The sequence below is a fragment of the Emydura macquarii genome, unplaced genomic scaffold, assembly GCF_026122565.2.
Source record: "Emydura macquarii macquarii isolate MOO-44397 ecotype Brisbane River unplaced genomic scaffold, CSIRO-AGI_Emac_v2 contig_1451, whole genome shotgun sequence".
Lineage (NCBI taxonomy): Eukaryota > Metazoa > Chordata > Testudines > Chelidae > Emydura > Emydura macquarii.
The window spans coordinates 19424988-19440180 of record NW_027131588.1 but is presented as its reverse complement, the minus strand read 5'-3'; the positions used below and the strand labels follow the sequence as shown (position 1 = coordinate 19440180).

General features: G+C 41.4%; 1 protein-coding gene across 2 annotated transcripts in view; it reads left to right on the top strand.

The window, feature by feature from the left end:
• SLC44A1 (solute carrier family 44 member 1) overlaps nt 1-14747 on the top strand; it is an 85328-nt gene extending 70581 nt beyond the window's left edge. The window contains exons 13-16 of one of the 2 annotated variants that reach the window (XR_010920769.1): nt 238-375; nt 2149-2385; nt 3986-5510; nt 6715-14747. Coding sequence is in view for 1 of the 2 variants with exons in the window: in XM_067553288.1 (XP_067409389.1) it covers nt 238-375; nt 2149-2385; nt 3986-4066; nt 6715-6738 (480 nt within the window). In the remaining variant the exon portion in view is untranslated. The remainder of the gene's footprint in view (nt 1-237; nt 376-2148; nt 2386-3985; nt 5511-6714) is intronic. The other variant, XM_067553288.1, reaches the window with a different exon arrangement.
• The last annotated feature ends 446 nt before the right edge of the window (nt 14748-15193 follow it).

Here is a 15193-nt window from a genome sequence, read left to right as displayed (position 1 = left end):
TGTCCTCCTTATGTCTTGATTAGATTTGTACTTTTTATAGATCTCTTATAAAATCCAGTGTCACATTGTGCTTTCTGTTGTCAAAGGGGATGGGAGGAGAAAATCTTGTTGCCGTAGCAGGTGATTTCTTGGCAGGGCCTCCCCAAGATAGATGTTGAACAAGAGCTGTTGTAGGGAATGTTGAAGGTGAGGGGGCACAGGACCTGTGACTAAGTCTTCATTTTGCTTTTTTCCCAGAATGCATATACAGCCACAGCAATCAACAGCACCAACTTCTGCACCTCAGCAAAGGATGCCTTTGTCATTCTTGTGGAGAATGCTCTGCGTGTGGCTACCATAAACACAGTGGGAGACTTCGTGCTGTTCCTGGGAAAGGTATGCCTACGGCGTACTGTCGCAGACCTGGAACAACTCTGCTTGCTGCCAGAAACCTTCCTTTTGTTTGCACGCCACCGACAGTGTGTCTTCAAGCTCGTTTCCCCACTGCCTACTGCTATGACCCTTCCCACCTTGCTGCTTCATATCAGGAACATGATTTAGAGGGAATTGAGCAGGAAAAGGAAGTGCAAAAGAATCTGTGTATGGTGGTGGATAAGGCTGGTCAGAAAGTGCGTGTTTTAGGGCTTCAGCTGAAAATTCCAACTTTTTGTTAACAAAATATTCCACCTTTCAGTTACTTTGGCAACTGAAAGCTGAAAAAAGTTTGGCCAGAAGTTTTTGGTTTTCCAATGAAAACTCTGGAATTTAAGGAAAGCAGATGCTTCCCCCAACAATTGGTTTAATCAAAAACATAGTTTTCCTTCAGAAAGAAGTTGATATATTTTTGACCAGCCCTCATGGTAGGAGTGGAATGGAGGTGGCAGAGATCTTGTATTGGTGGTTTGAAGTCACCAGTTGTGGGGAATAAAGAGGGAGGAATTGATACCAAGTATATTCCAAGGTAAAAAGATTACTAAGAACTGTTGTTGCACTCAATGTTTTATTTCTTTATGTGAAACCAGAACCCAGTAAGTTTACTGTTACACGTGGGCTGACTTTTTGTGGCCTTATTTACTAAACTACTAAATATTAGTCCAATTGTATTAACTGTAGCCCCAGAGGTACCTGTCAGCAGTGGGGGCCCTACATGGAATGAACTGTCTATCTTCTGCACCTTCCTCTCTTTGTATTAAGTCAGATGACAGTGAGCTGAACTTTAAATGTGGTTTTCTAATCCAGTAAATAAACAAATCAATAGAGTGTGATGGGAATGAGCACATAATGAAGATACAGGTGCCTTGGGGGTATTGAAGTGCACAGTGCAGTTCTCTGGAGTCGTCTGACGTGCCAGGAAATGTCTCCATGAAAAAATGGCTTTCAGAGAACTGGAAAAACTGAAGTATGGCAGCAATGCTTAAATAAGCAGTGCAGATTGCCAAACAATAGTGTCAACTCAGTGTTGCTGCCTGGCCAACCAAGCTGTTCTTTCAGCCTATATAGTATCTGAATAATACAGTGGAAATGGACAAAAACATTGCAGTGTTTGATTTTTTTAAATGCAGAGGTATGGTATATTGTTCATAAAAACTACAGTAACACCTCGTAAGATGGATCTTGGGGCTATGCATACTGATCTTTGGGAAACCACTGAAAGGTGTCTAGAAATGCCTTATACTGTTAAAATTGGAGTTTGAAATAAGGCTTCATTTACAGTGGGGACCTAATACAAAAGGTCATTCTTAGCAGCCTTCCTGGTACAAACATGAGGAAGGGCTGGAACAAGCTGAAGGGATATTTTGACTTAGTGTGTGTCTGCAAGCAATTTTTATAAATGACCCATGATCTGAGGAGTTTATCATCGGAATAAACCAACACAATAGAGTACGGTTCTATCTTTCTGTAACAATGGGTGAGTGGCAGCTTTATATTTACTAATGCGAATTAGCTTTTGGGGCTTTAAAGAGATGGTATTTTCTGTGCAGGTGCATCATTGAAAATTTCTCTGGCTGAATCAAGGGCCATGCGGGGTTTTGGTAGCATTTAGTGTCTGGTGGTGAAGTCAGTGCCACTGCAGGATCCAGTTCTCCTATACTTGGGAGAATAAAATACGTGAAAAATAATCCAAGGGGTTCTGCAATCACTGTTGTCTTTTTGTTTTCTTTGCTTCAGGTCCTGATAGTTTGCAGCACAGGTTTGGCAGGGGTTATGTTGCTGAACTACCAGCGGGATTACACAGTGTGGGTGCTGCCTCTCATCATTGTCTGCCTCTTTGCTTTCCTGGTTGCTCACTGCTTCCTGTCAATTTATGAAATGGTCGTGGATGTCCTCTTCTTATGTTTTGCCATTGATACAAAATACAATGATGGAAGCCCTGGTAGAGAATTCTACATGGATAAAATTCTCATGGTAAGTTAGTTTTCCTCCCATCTCCCTTGAGTCTAAGGAACTACTATCTATAAATGCTTTAGTGCAAGCTTTCTGATGCCATTGAGTACAGAAAACACAGGGTCAGCCTCTTTTAGAAACCTTTCTCTTGGTTACAGAGAAAAGGATGATGAACATCAGTAGTGCCAGGTTGGGGTTTCTTATCCAGACAGACAGACCAGCCTTGGCTCAGACAGTGTCTCTCCTATTCCTCAAATATCTGATTTTACAGCCCCTCCCTGGAGTATTTATCTGAGCCCAAGTTGATATTAGCATCTTATGTGACAAGGACAAAGTAGGCCCTGTCACAGTTAGTTTCTTAATTTGTATGTTCCTTCTTCCCACACACATGTATACCTGATGTACTGGAAATGGGGAGGAAAAAATTCTCTTAAAGTCAACATTAGACTGAATTCAGTACTAAGTGACAACTTCCTTGATCCTGTTTCTCCACGGACTCTACATAGCAGCCATGTGGTATCCATTCCTCACTCCCCGTGAAATGTATTCTCATGAATATACTAGAGACAGACTCAAATCCAATTACTCTTAACATTCTGATTTCTGAATACGTGTTGGGAAGTGTCACAATTTTTAACTCTAAACTTCTGTTGTGTGGAGCCTTGGGATGTATAGCAAGTATACCGGGTGATCCCTTTGATATCAAATATAGAATAATTGAAAATACCTTACACTCAGGTAGCACATGTAATTCAGTAAGATCACTATATATAATCTAGCACATGTAATTCAGTGAGATCACTATATATAATCTAGCACATGTAATCTAGGAAGATCACACTGTGTGGATGTGCATGCATACAGAGAATCCATGTTCAGATTGCCCACAGAATTGTAAACAACAATGAATACGGTAGGTATCAAAGTACTAGCAGCATGGAATTTATAAAAGCTTCCTACATGATGCTTGCACCTTTACAATAGAAAGAAGTATTGACAAACTTATAGAACTATAGCATATCTGCTCATAGCTTTAATAGCAGGGTCTAACGCCTGGCTGCTTCCATTTAGATGTTATAATGAATGGGAAAGGCTGTGTCCATGAGAAGAAAAACTCACAAGATGAGACTGCTGATATGGAAAAGTTTTGAGACTTTGTGTTCTGAGAAATTAGGGAAAACTAGAAGGCGTTGCTAGAAGTAAAAACAATATCCCAGCATGTTTTTTCTGTTACAACAGCTTGATAGCGTTGTAACACTGCATACTACTTTCACAGGACAAATTATAATGGCTGGGATCTGTGTTTATTTTGTGCCAGGCATCAAAATATGGATGCCAGGGGTGAGTTGGGGAATGGTAAATGTGATAGTTTATACAGGCAGGGTCTGGTGGCTGTCTGTAAGGATCTTTTGATCCTACGTGGGAAGTCTGAGTGCCAAAGGGTTAAGAGACAGAGGGAGTATCTCTTGCTTTTATGTTCACTTCTTGGGGCAGAACAGAGAGGTTTTTTCTGTGACATTGTCAGGGAATTTTATGTGAGCCATAGATTTGTACATTCCCTGGCTGTCCTTCAGTATACAACCAGAGGAAGAAAGATTAAGCCACTTGACTTATTTTGCAGGAGTTTGTGGAGAACACTAGAAAATCAATGAAAGAAGCTGGCAGGGGAGGTGGAGCTGAAGGCAGAGAACTAAAGCCAATGGTAGGTGCAGATGAGGAGGTGGCCATCCTCCAAGAATTTCACTTTTACTTCCTCTCCCTCTCTGTCTTTACTGACTGCACTTCTTCAGGGGAAGTTTTTGTTCTTTGTATCACTCAAGATGTTCTGCTTTTTCTGTTTGTGAGCTTGCCTATCACCTGGATGGCAGAGTTTTTGTCACAGCTGAGACCATCTCCTGTAAAAGTAAGCTGAAAGGAACTGTATCTTATGAAATACAAATACAGTGGAAGAATCAATTGAATTAGGATCAGTATTGCAATAGTGCCCACAAAGTGCTGGGTGGTGCACAGAGAAGATAGTCATCTGACTTTGTAAGATCTGTGGGACAGGGAGTATAATGAATTACAAGAGTAGCCCAACTTAATCCTCCTTGCATTAGTGAACTAAATTCTTGAATTTGCATTCAGTATATAAGCCTGAAAGATGCTGTATCCTAAAGCAAGGGGGCCATGCACTTCAAATTATTTTAAACTGTGTCGAGGGATTGGATACAGTGATTCCTTTCAACCTGCTTACAATAACATTTCTCCCAGTTGTTTGATTTTATTGCTAACTATTTACGTTGCTGTCTCTTGCGCTGTCCATCTCCCATTGTCAGATATAGGCACAATGCATCACTTACGCTTCTGAATGCTTAAACGCTGCCGGTTTTCACTCGCACTCTGCCTATTTGAAAGGCATTGCATGTAATAAGGAACATCTGTAACTAATGCAGATAATGGAGTCATCCATCTTGCAGGGTGAGCTTGGGACTTGGAGAAGTGGGAGCTAGGCTTTCTGTGTATAAAAGATGGGAGGTCTGACTGAACTAGTTAGAGGTGATCCTGTGATACTGACACTAGAACAGTGTTTCCTATTATGTCAATATCTGCCATAGGATATAGTGGGGCTTCTGCTGATTCCTCCAACAGTAGGTAGTAACTCTCTCTTTAAATCATAAAACGTAATGAAACCCACATACATTTCCTTGTAGTAGAAAATTCCTTTTTGATATGGCATATATAAAAACATTCTGTGCCAGCACTTGGACCCAGACAGATTGAATTCCTGCTCAGAGATAGACACTGTAGCTAAATTATTTATATAATCAGTTCTAGCATATCAACTAGATTAGAAATAGTCTTTCATAATTATAGGTGCCAAGAGTTGGTTACTGTTGTTGTTTTCTTCAGAATTATGCAGAGCGACTCCCATGCCCAATTTCCACTTGGTCTAGTGACAATGGTTTGGCTCACTTATTGTGGCCTGTGAGGTTTAGTTCATGCTTCCCCTTGCACAATCTTCTGAAAGGCCAACATTTTAGCCATGGCTGATCTTTCCCCCTATGCTTATTTGTTTAAGCATATAAGTGCTGTTGTATTTCTAAATATAGAACAAGACAGTTTTCATCTGTCTGATCTGCCATTTTCTTCAAGGAGTAATTCCAGTTAAGTGAACATTAAAAGCTACTGCTGGGATTTGCAAATCTACCTAAGGGTATGAACATTAAAATGGTTGGGAATTAGGTGTCCGAATCCTCTAGGCAGCCTTGAAAGTCCTAACCTAAAGTTTTTTACTTAACTCCCCATTCAGAATACTGGTTTAGATCAATTAGTGACCTAATAATGTCCACCTTATACCTAGTGAACACTGCTGGTCTGAGATACTAAAGCACTTTCAGATTTGGTTGCTTAGAGCGTGGTTCCTCAACCATATTTGGGTACCTCCATAAGTAGCCCTTGTGAAAAGACAGGCTGAGCATCCACCCTGACACAGCCTTCAGAGGAAGCTACACCCTTGAAAGTCAGGCCTCTTGTTTAGGAACTTAACTTTAGGCACTCAAGTTTTAAAATTTATCTTTTAGTCCCTTCAATAGGATTGCTAGAGAGATGATGTGAGCGGAACACAGGAACTCCTACATTGTCTTTCCAGTTCTGATACTAACTTTGTTGCCTTGGGCAATCATAGGGCCATTATTTTCTGAAGTGGCTTCCAGTTTTTGAGTGCCCAATCTCAGCTGCAGGGAGTCCTGAAAATAAGGCTCTTGCTTTCTAAAATAGAAATTGAAAACTAATATGGATAACAAGAACATCTAGAGCTCCAATAGTTAATGGTGACATTTTGGAAAGGATCAAAAACCTCATGCGTCAGGGTTGAAGCCAAACTCAAACTATTATAGATTAGGATAAAACCCTCACGGGGGGGCAGATTATCACACATTTGCCTACTGTGAAGTTTGTTGAACATGTCTCTGAAGGCCACTGTTAGAGAGGGTACTAGACGAGATGGACGATAGTTCTGATCTAGCCCAGCATTTCCTTTGTTCCTAAAATTGAATACCCAAAAATTAAAGGTCACTTTTGGAGTTTGGACCTTCGCTACTTTGCATCATTCCCTCATTTATAAAGTAGAGGGATGTCTCGAGAGAGAGAGAGTGGAGAATTAGTTCAGAAATTTTAATGGCTACCTAGAATTACACTTTTTAATAATTTGAGTGGAAACATTCAGGAGTTCTCATTTCTGAAGAGACTGCCTAGGTTCAAGAACAAGGTTTTTCAAGCTTTACTATTTGCAGTGATCCTTTTGGATCAATTTCTTCCGTTGTCCTTTGACGTTTGTCTAAGATTGTACTGTATGACTTTGTTTTCTAGGCCTCTGGAGCAAGTTCATCTTGAAACTAGCCAGCCATTATGGAACCCATTGACATTCCAAAACAATATATATAAATAAGCAGCCAAAATCAGAAAAGGAACAGGGATTTAATATTTTTAATGATTATTTTTGTGAAACATGTACTCTTTTCATACGGGTGGCTTTTACAAGCAACTTTATCATTGTTCCTTTTTTTAATCATTGTGGTCATGGAAATGTTAAGATTCTTATCTGACTAAGAGATAATCTAGAGGAGGAATCAGTTATTTAAAAAAAAAAAACTTAAATCAAGGCAGTTGATTAAAGTATCAGATTTATCAGGTGTCCCTCAAAATTAAAATGTAACCAAGAATTATGTTTAAATCAGCTCATTTAGGATTTTACATTAAACTCAAATACATCAGTGACCTCTGGGGAAATGCTTCAGATTTAAAAAACAATTACAGTTTTTGGTCTTTTAAAAAAAGTTTCTATGAAAGTCATAATTATAATTCATTTGTAGTCAGTCATTTTACCCGCCAGCCCTAATGGGCCCAGAGGGGTTATACATTCAGTTTTCTTTATAAATTTCAGATATAAAAATAACCAACTCCTCAGGTATTTAGATGTTACGGGAGCCCCTGCATTTCTATGAAAGATAAACTAGAAAATGGGAAAGGATGAGTTTTATATGCAACTGTTTTCCATTTTACTTTATTTTTCCCTTTGAGTTCAGTAGCCTCCTTTGCACTTCAGCAATGCTCCTTTGAAGGGTATGGATTCTCCAAACGAGCTGTTGAACAAACTGATCATTAAAAGTCAGCCTTAGCCATACTCCTCATGATTCATTCATGACTAGATAGAAGGATGCTGGACGTTGGGAGAGAAACAAACTGTACAACTGTACAAAGAGTATTGTAAGTTGTTTTTATTTAACTCCAGAGAGATTTGGGAAGTGTAAATGTAAATGGCCATGCCTTGGCTGTTGTCTCATTCATATTTGTATGTACTGTAGCGGGTGGGTAAAACAGAAAAGGGCAGATGAACATTTCTGTGGAAATGACACTGCCGAGGTATCTAAAGTTATCCACTAACCGTAAGACAACTTGTTCATTTTTATTCCTGAGTGTTTAAAAATTTTCATTCCTGAAGCTTACCAGATATGAATGCTAATATTCCATTGTTCAGCTTATTGTAATGGTAAATGCTTAGTGTATTTGCTAAGAATTCATGATCTGTTCATGCTATATACTCCTTTTTGTTACAATTTTTTAAGAAAACTATTTTTGTTAATGTAAAGTTAATATTTCAGAGCAGAATTTTTAAACTTATTGCACTAAATACAAGCTCTGTAAGAATAAATAATGCCTCAATGGTTTGTTCACTCCATACAAGAAAATCTGAAAGAGAGCAGCTTTTCCAGCTTAGTTTTGCAAGTGGATTAAAGAGGGATGTGTGGAGAAGCATAGAATTAATGCTACCAGGGTTTTATCAGCAACTGTTCGCTTATGTGCTTCCTTTCAAAGGATCAGACCTTTAAACTCCTGCTGAAGGTAAAGGCACCCTGTATTTTTTTAATTAATGAGTGCTCTTAACAGTTCCAGTGGTAGCTAACTACATTGGTTTTGTTTCTATAAGTCATTTGATACTTATTTTTTCAGACTTCTTGCAATAAAAATCAGGATCAATAAAAGGATTTGCCCTTTTCATAACACAAAGCAAACGGTATGAATATAAATAAACTGTAGCTGTTTGTCGGGGAAAAAACTGGCTTAGGCTCTGATCCCGAAAACACTTATGCAGCTGATTAGCTTTATTCAAGGAAGTAGTTCCATTGACTTCAACAGGATTGCTCATGTAAGGAAAGTTATGCACCTGTGTAAGCATTAACTGGATCAGGGCTTTAGTCTGGGATTTTAATTGGAGCACTGGTTAGGTCTCCCAATGTAAATTACATACAACTGTCAGGATGTCTAGGAGACATTAGAGCAGCCTTTAATTTGTGCAAGGAAGGAGTTTCTACTGCATCAGTGGCCAGAAGTGCAATGGCTCAGCTACAGCTCCGGAGTTTGGACGCTCAAAATACTTGCATAGATCGGTGGGGTTTGGCAGCAAGATACGTACTGGCTCGGCAGGATCATAGAAGCCGGATGCCAAAGCTAAGAAGAGGATTTGTCATGTACCTCGCTGCTCCACAGACACTGCAGTTTACACCCGTTTCTGAAGACATCATTTGACGTGCTCAGACGGCAGCTGTGGATTCTGCTCACTAGGATGACCTACAGTCATTTCTGCCACGATAAGTTCTGCAATTTTGGGTTCTCTGCTCACTGGAAGCGGTGGGGGGATGGTGATCAGTTAACTTACAACTGGAACTGTAATCAGAAACAAATTTTGTATTTTTGTATAACTTGCCTGTGCGCCATTTTTATAACAGGGCCTGTTTTACAAATAAATTGGTTTTATTATCACAGCGTGTAGAAGTTATGGACAACACTTTTCTATGGATAGCTGTAATTTTCAAATTATATACCATTATAAAGTTCTTTAATTCAAGTGTACCATTCTTTAGTGTATGTACAGCACACATAGCTTTTCAGTTACAAAGTAAGGTCATGCCTTATTAAACTACCATAATTGCCCTGGCTGTTCAAATGCATTCCATTCCCATGCAGGCTTTCTAGTGGCACTTCAGTGTGTTGGAGCTCTTTGAAACTTCCTTTTGCAGTACATGACAAGCTGCACTCTTCCTTCATAATCCCTCTTTTGTGTGTGAAAAGAGGCCTCTAAAGAAAGTTGCTTGCAGAGCAAGTTTTAGACACTCGTAGCTTATCCTGATAATGAGGGTAGTAGGATTGTGATTTCTCCTGCAGTAAAATCTACACATGGCAGCTCAGACACTGGGTCCTGCCAGTGATAAAGGATTTAGACACTTCTTCCCATCTGGTTATCAAGGCTAGTGATGCTTTGTGGGAGGTTGCCCAGGCCATCCGACACTGGGCCACACTTACTGGTGACGCGGTGGCTGCGAAGGATACAGGTGCGGAAGCCATCTCCTTAGGATGCCCCCTGAAGCTTTAAAACTCTGCCTAAGCAAGAAGTGTTAGAGATCCACCCAGGTCAGCTTAGAATCATAGCATGGGTGAATGACATTGCCTTTGGAGGGTAGCATTTTATGCAACATACTCCTCATAGCTTTGGTCGCTTGGGCTTGAAAGACAAGGAGTGTCCCCCACTACATCTTAGGTGGAGGCTGAGCAATGTCCAGCCCCTCTTGCCTCTCCCTGTTCTTAGGGGACAATGTGCCAGCAGTAGGGAGAACACACTTAGTCACTTGTGGAAAAGCTCTCATTTCTATATTTCTCTTTCAGCAGAGGGGCACCAGGCAGCTGAGCGCCAGATCCCCTTTGCCCCACTGACCTCAGCATGTGCCAAGGTATCCTCGCCTCCCCAAGGCAGTGATTCAGGAGATCACCTGGACTGAATGGGTGATTAAGGTGCTTCCCCACCCCTTTGTTCTGAGCCATTTATCTCCTGTCCGAGACCATCCCCTCTTCCCCACAGCAGTTGCAGTCCTTGCACTCGCCGTGTCTGGGAGGACATACCGCCACCTCTGAGATCTCAGCGCGGCTCCACAACTAGCCTTGAAGTGTGTGAAGTGAACAACCCAAGATGCATTACCCTCCTCCCCCGCTCTTAGTTTGATTCCTGGGGTTGCATTCAACCCCGAGTGCGCCACTTGGCAGGGCTGTCTTTTATGCACAGTTTCCATTTGGCTCTGTAGCTCGAGATTCTTCTTGTTAAAGTGTGACCAAGAAGAGAGGCATCTAAGTGGGGCTCAGTGCAACCTGGAGAATTCAGTTATGGGCCCCATTAACTCAGCAGCTAATCTAGGGCTCCCCCAATAGTTTGTGTGTAACTCCCTCTGCTGGTGATAGCTTTCTTTTGAAAGAGCTTTCCCCACAATAAACAACTCCCTTGCTATCAGAGGCCCCCTTTTCTGCCATGCACAGTGGCTGTGGGTCTCCCAGTGTAGAATGGTAGAGAGCAAAGTCCCAGCTGAGACAAATGTTCTACCAACTGATCTGCCAGGACTTGCTTCTTTTTAATGTGCCCTCATGACATGCACTTTAATGGTTTGCTCTGAGCAGTTAAAATGTATTCTATGAATGTATGTTGTAGATTCAGCATAAAATGCATATAGCAGACTTTTGTATAGTATATAATCAGCAAACAGCGATCATTCTGTATTGTATTGAATAATAGTCATTTAAGAAGTACTGTGGACCAAATTTAAGAGTGGGTCCCTGTCTTGAAGCACCCAGTTTTGAAAATCTTGGCCTGTGATTATACAGTCACTATTTTCCTAAATCTAAGCATCAGTTTCATAAAGCGTTTGTTATTAATAGGCCCTGAGCTACATTATGACTGAACAAAGACTAGTTTTTTAATGCAACGGTCCCAAACCTAGCTGTAAAACCAGCGGCTTTGCTTGAACCATCGTGCGCACATTCATAACAAAGCCATCAGGTTAAGTCACATTCTTAACCTATTTGTTGACACTTACTGTTTATTATTGCCCAATGGGCAGAGACTAGTAAATCTGTGCTTTCTAGCACCTGGGTTCTCAAAGCTGCTTTCCTTTATGGGTAGATCGAGGTGGGGTCTCAACTTTTTTGCTGTAGTCTGCAGTGTGTTATGAAAAACATTGAGAACCATTGGTCTAGCACCGTGCTGCAAAGTTTAGCTTAAACATGGCGAGAGTATACCACCAAGCCAAAGCTATTTTCAGTGACCTCCTAAGATCATGAAAATACTCTTCAATTAACATCAAACTATTACTCAATTTATTTTTCAATGGATCTAGGCAGTTAGCATTCTCTTTAGAGAATGAAATAGCTTTTGAACAAAGGGGAAAACCTGCAAATTACAATGCTCTGCATATAGCTGTTCTCTATAGGAAATTTCAGTGGAATTAGAACAGAAGATTGTCTGGAATTTCCATAGAGAATCAGCCAAAATCTATAAAAATAGTCGGTAGAAATTCTATTAAAAAAACAAACTACCAAATACTATGGAATCAAAACCTTTTGTCTTAATGCTGAAATTGGTTCCAATTGATGTTGTTCGAATAAATCAAGCAGGATTTGATCCTTTGGTAGTTTCTGCAGACATATTGGACAGACCTTAACAAAGAACTAAGATGGCTGCAAGCATTTACAGCAGAACCACTAACAGGCGTGAAAACTCAACTGCAATGCTTTCAATAAACGCAGAGACTGCTTTGACCTCTGAAGTATTTGATGGAAGACAGAAGCAGATTAAATGGCGAGCAGCAGACAATTTAAAACTACTTTAAGGGTTCTCTATTTTCTCTGCAGCAGTTAAAGGAATCACTGTGACCCCTAGAACAGCATGCCTGAATCTCTTCTAGGGGGGTACACAAGATGAGACACTGGGTGTCTTAGCAGGTAAAATTGTGTTATGCCGAGATTTTCAGAAGAGTTTAGGAATGCACCTCCCATTGAAATTCAGAGGGAGTTGGACACCTCACTCTGTTAGCCTCTTGAAAGTTTTTGCTCGTTAATGCAAAAATACTTCTTACTATAATGTTGTTGTTGGGTAGATCTTTACCAGGAGAGTGTGAGCCCAGGTGTAAGTTGGGGGAACTACTCAGCAGAAAAAGACCACAGAGGCAATCAACAAGGTCTCTTCCCCTTGGAGTAATATTCATAACAAAGCAGTGCAAGTTAACATGAGCAGAATAAAAGGAAGCTTCCACCTGTCCTGCCCTGGAACATCTGTGTAAAGGGAGGGGGAAAGTTGAGCTGCCCTTCACACTTTGTTTGCTAGGAGCCAGCAAGTCCTCCTGTGCCTGTCACACCGGAGTTACTAAAAGGGTTGTCAACAGCTGAAGTCAAGGGGAGTTTCACCCCTGCATGTAACGTGAGCAGAAGTAGGCCCTTACTCCACCACCTTAGATAGATATGGGAAGAGACCTGTACAAGCCCAGCCACACCTGCTCTCTCCTCGGTGCATGGTACATTGTAAAACAAACCTGAGTGGCTCTTGTTTTACAAGAAGTGGTGTTTCCTTTCTGCCATTTTGAAGGAAGTTCTCTTTGTAGTGCATTCATTAGACTAAGGCTGTGGCTGAGTTACTGAAGTCCTCAAATCTCAATGTGAAGACTTCAGGTTAAAGGAAATCCACTCTTTACTCTAGTTCAGACAAAAGTGACCCATGCCGCAGAGGAAGGCCAAAACCCACCCAGGGTCTCTGCCAATCTGAGCTGGGGAACAATTCCTTCCCAACCCCAAATATGGCAATGAATTAGACTTAAAATGGCTCATCTGTTTTACAAGCTGGAAGCCCTAGAAAAAAGGAGATAGGAGGATGGATAGAAAAATGTAGATGCACCCTAGCGCAGTTATGTCCTGTCACAAGATGTTCCCTTCCTGCACCAAAAAGATGGGGAATCACTGGCTGGCAGGTGGGTTTTGCCGACATGCTCAGTGTCTAAAATGGGAGTCTAGCATCCCCCAACCACAACCCTTTGGCCACAATAAATGAGAGTCTACTTGTTCCAACAGGGCTGGAGGTAATGACCTTGATCTTCAGCAGGTGAGCAAGACATGACTGGTAGATGTTCAATTTTAGGGGCGAGTGAGGCAAGGAGAAAGGGGAGGCATTCTATAAAGTAATACTGCACTTACATTTTCTAAAACTCATTCTTACAGGGCCAGATCCGCCAGATCTGGTGTAAATGGTTGTAGCTCTAAAGACAATGGCATGAGAGTGATTTACAGCAACTGAGGATCTGGCCCACAGCACTGTGAGCTCCTGCACTCAACATGCAGGTTGCGTATGTTGCTCCCCAGACTTCCCCGGGCTTAAAACAAGCATGAATGTGGCCCAGGAGTAAAGAGTGATGGTAGAAAGTAAGTAGCTGGGAAGGGAAATTTCTCCAGAACAGAAGTGGATCAGAACCACATTTGGCCCAGATCCACAACTGAGCTACCTCCTTCCTCTCCAAAATACCCTCCAGGTTCTTCCCTCAAAGCCTGACTGGTGTATGCTATGCACCCTGGTTAACTTGGAGCTACAGAGCAGCCAGCCACTGCCTGTGCCACCTTCCCACCTTACATTGGAGGGGGCAGCCTGGACCCTGGGTGTCTTTAGGAATCCTACACTGGCAGCAGATGGCAGCCATCAGCTGAGCGTTCAGCTGCTTGCTGTCCACTAACTCTTTGGTGAGCACCCCCAATGGTGCAAGAGGCCTGCCCCTGCTATGCAAAGAAACTGGTTGGCCCTTGGAACAAAACAACCAATGGAATGTTACTACTTCTACAGGCCAGGAGGGCATTGACAAAGGGGGTCAGACTAGAATCCAAAGGATCTTTATAGTGGTGCAGAAAGCATATGCACAGTTTGGCAGTCCCATTATAATACCAATCATTGGGTCCTGGTTTTCCTCTGTTCCGGTCTTTTAGGCAATAAAGGAAGTGCAGCCTCTACTAGCAAATCGGCATCATTTTTGTTTTCTTTAGCTTGTATCGCTGATAGTAACTGTGTTTGACACTGAAAAGGCAGCAGTCAAAATCTGTTTGGAAATACTGGTTTGACAGACCAAACGTGGCTGACGTACTCACGGACGGCATTGTTACCGTCTTTACCACTGCTTCGTCCAGGTTCAGGCTTTTCATCCCGATCACACATACATCTAATAAAGGGATCAAACCCATGGAGTGCATTAGCAGTCAATGTTGAATCTTGCTGGTCAATTTACTAAGAAGTGCGCCTCTTTCCAATGGAATGCCACCGCCTTTTGGAATAAAACTAGTTAACGTGACGCTGTTTATTGTTGTCTGAGAACCTGAAATGTGTTGTAATGAAAATTGTAAATGGTGGAGGGAAGGGAAATTTACCGTACTGATCTAATCTTAGATTTTCTGTGTAAACTGACTGTGGCAGAATACTGATGCAAACTGTATTTTAGTCTAACAAATGTATAGAATTTTTTTTATGTATCAGAATAAAGTTTTATAGGAAAGTCTTTTTTCTTGTCTCCTCTGTTGGCTGCGAAGATGCTTTCCCTTGGAGGGCAGTTGAGTAGTGGAGCAGAGCTGTGCTTGATGGGCAAATTTTGACTCTCGATTAAACTTCCCCAGAGGGTGTGGTTAATAAAGAGGTTAGAACTACAACGTGGCCTATCCACATTTGGATTTTAAAACGTGTTACCTATCATGTTTTTTAAAAACACACATTTTTTCCTAGTGTAGGCAGGGGAAAAAGTATGTTCCGGTATCTGTCCAGTCCCCTCTGTATGAAATAACACATTTTTTTGCGAGCAGATATGCATAAGCATGTTACTTTAATACCCCCAGGTTTCAACAGGCATCTAGACCATACGCCTCACTGTAATATCTAATTACTATTCACAGTAGCACCCGGAGGTCTCAGAGGGTCAGCAGTCCATTGTGTTAGGTGCTACGCACGTAC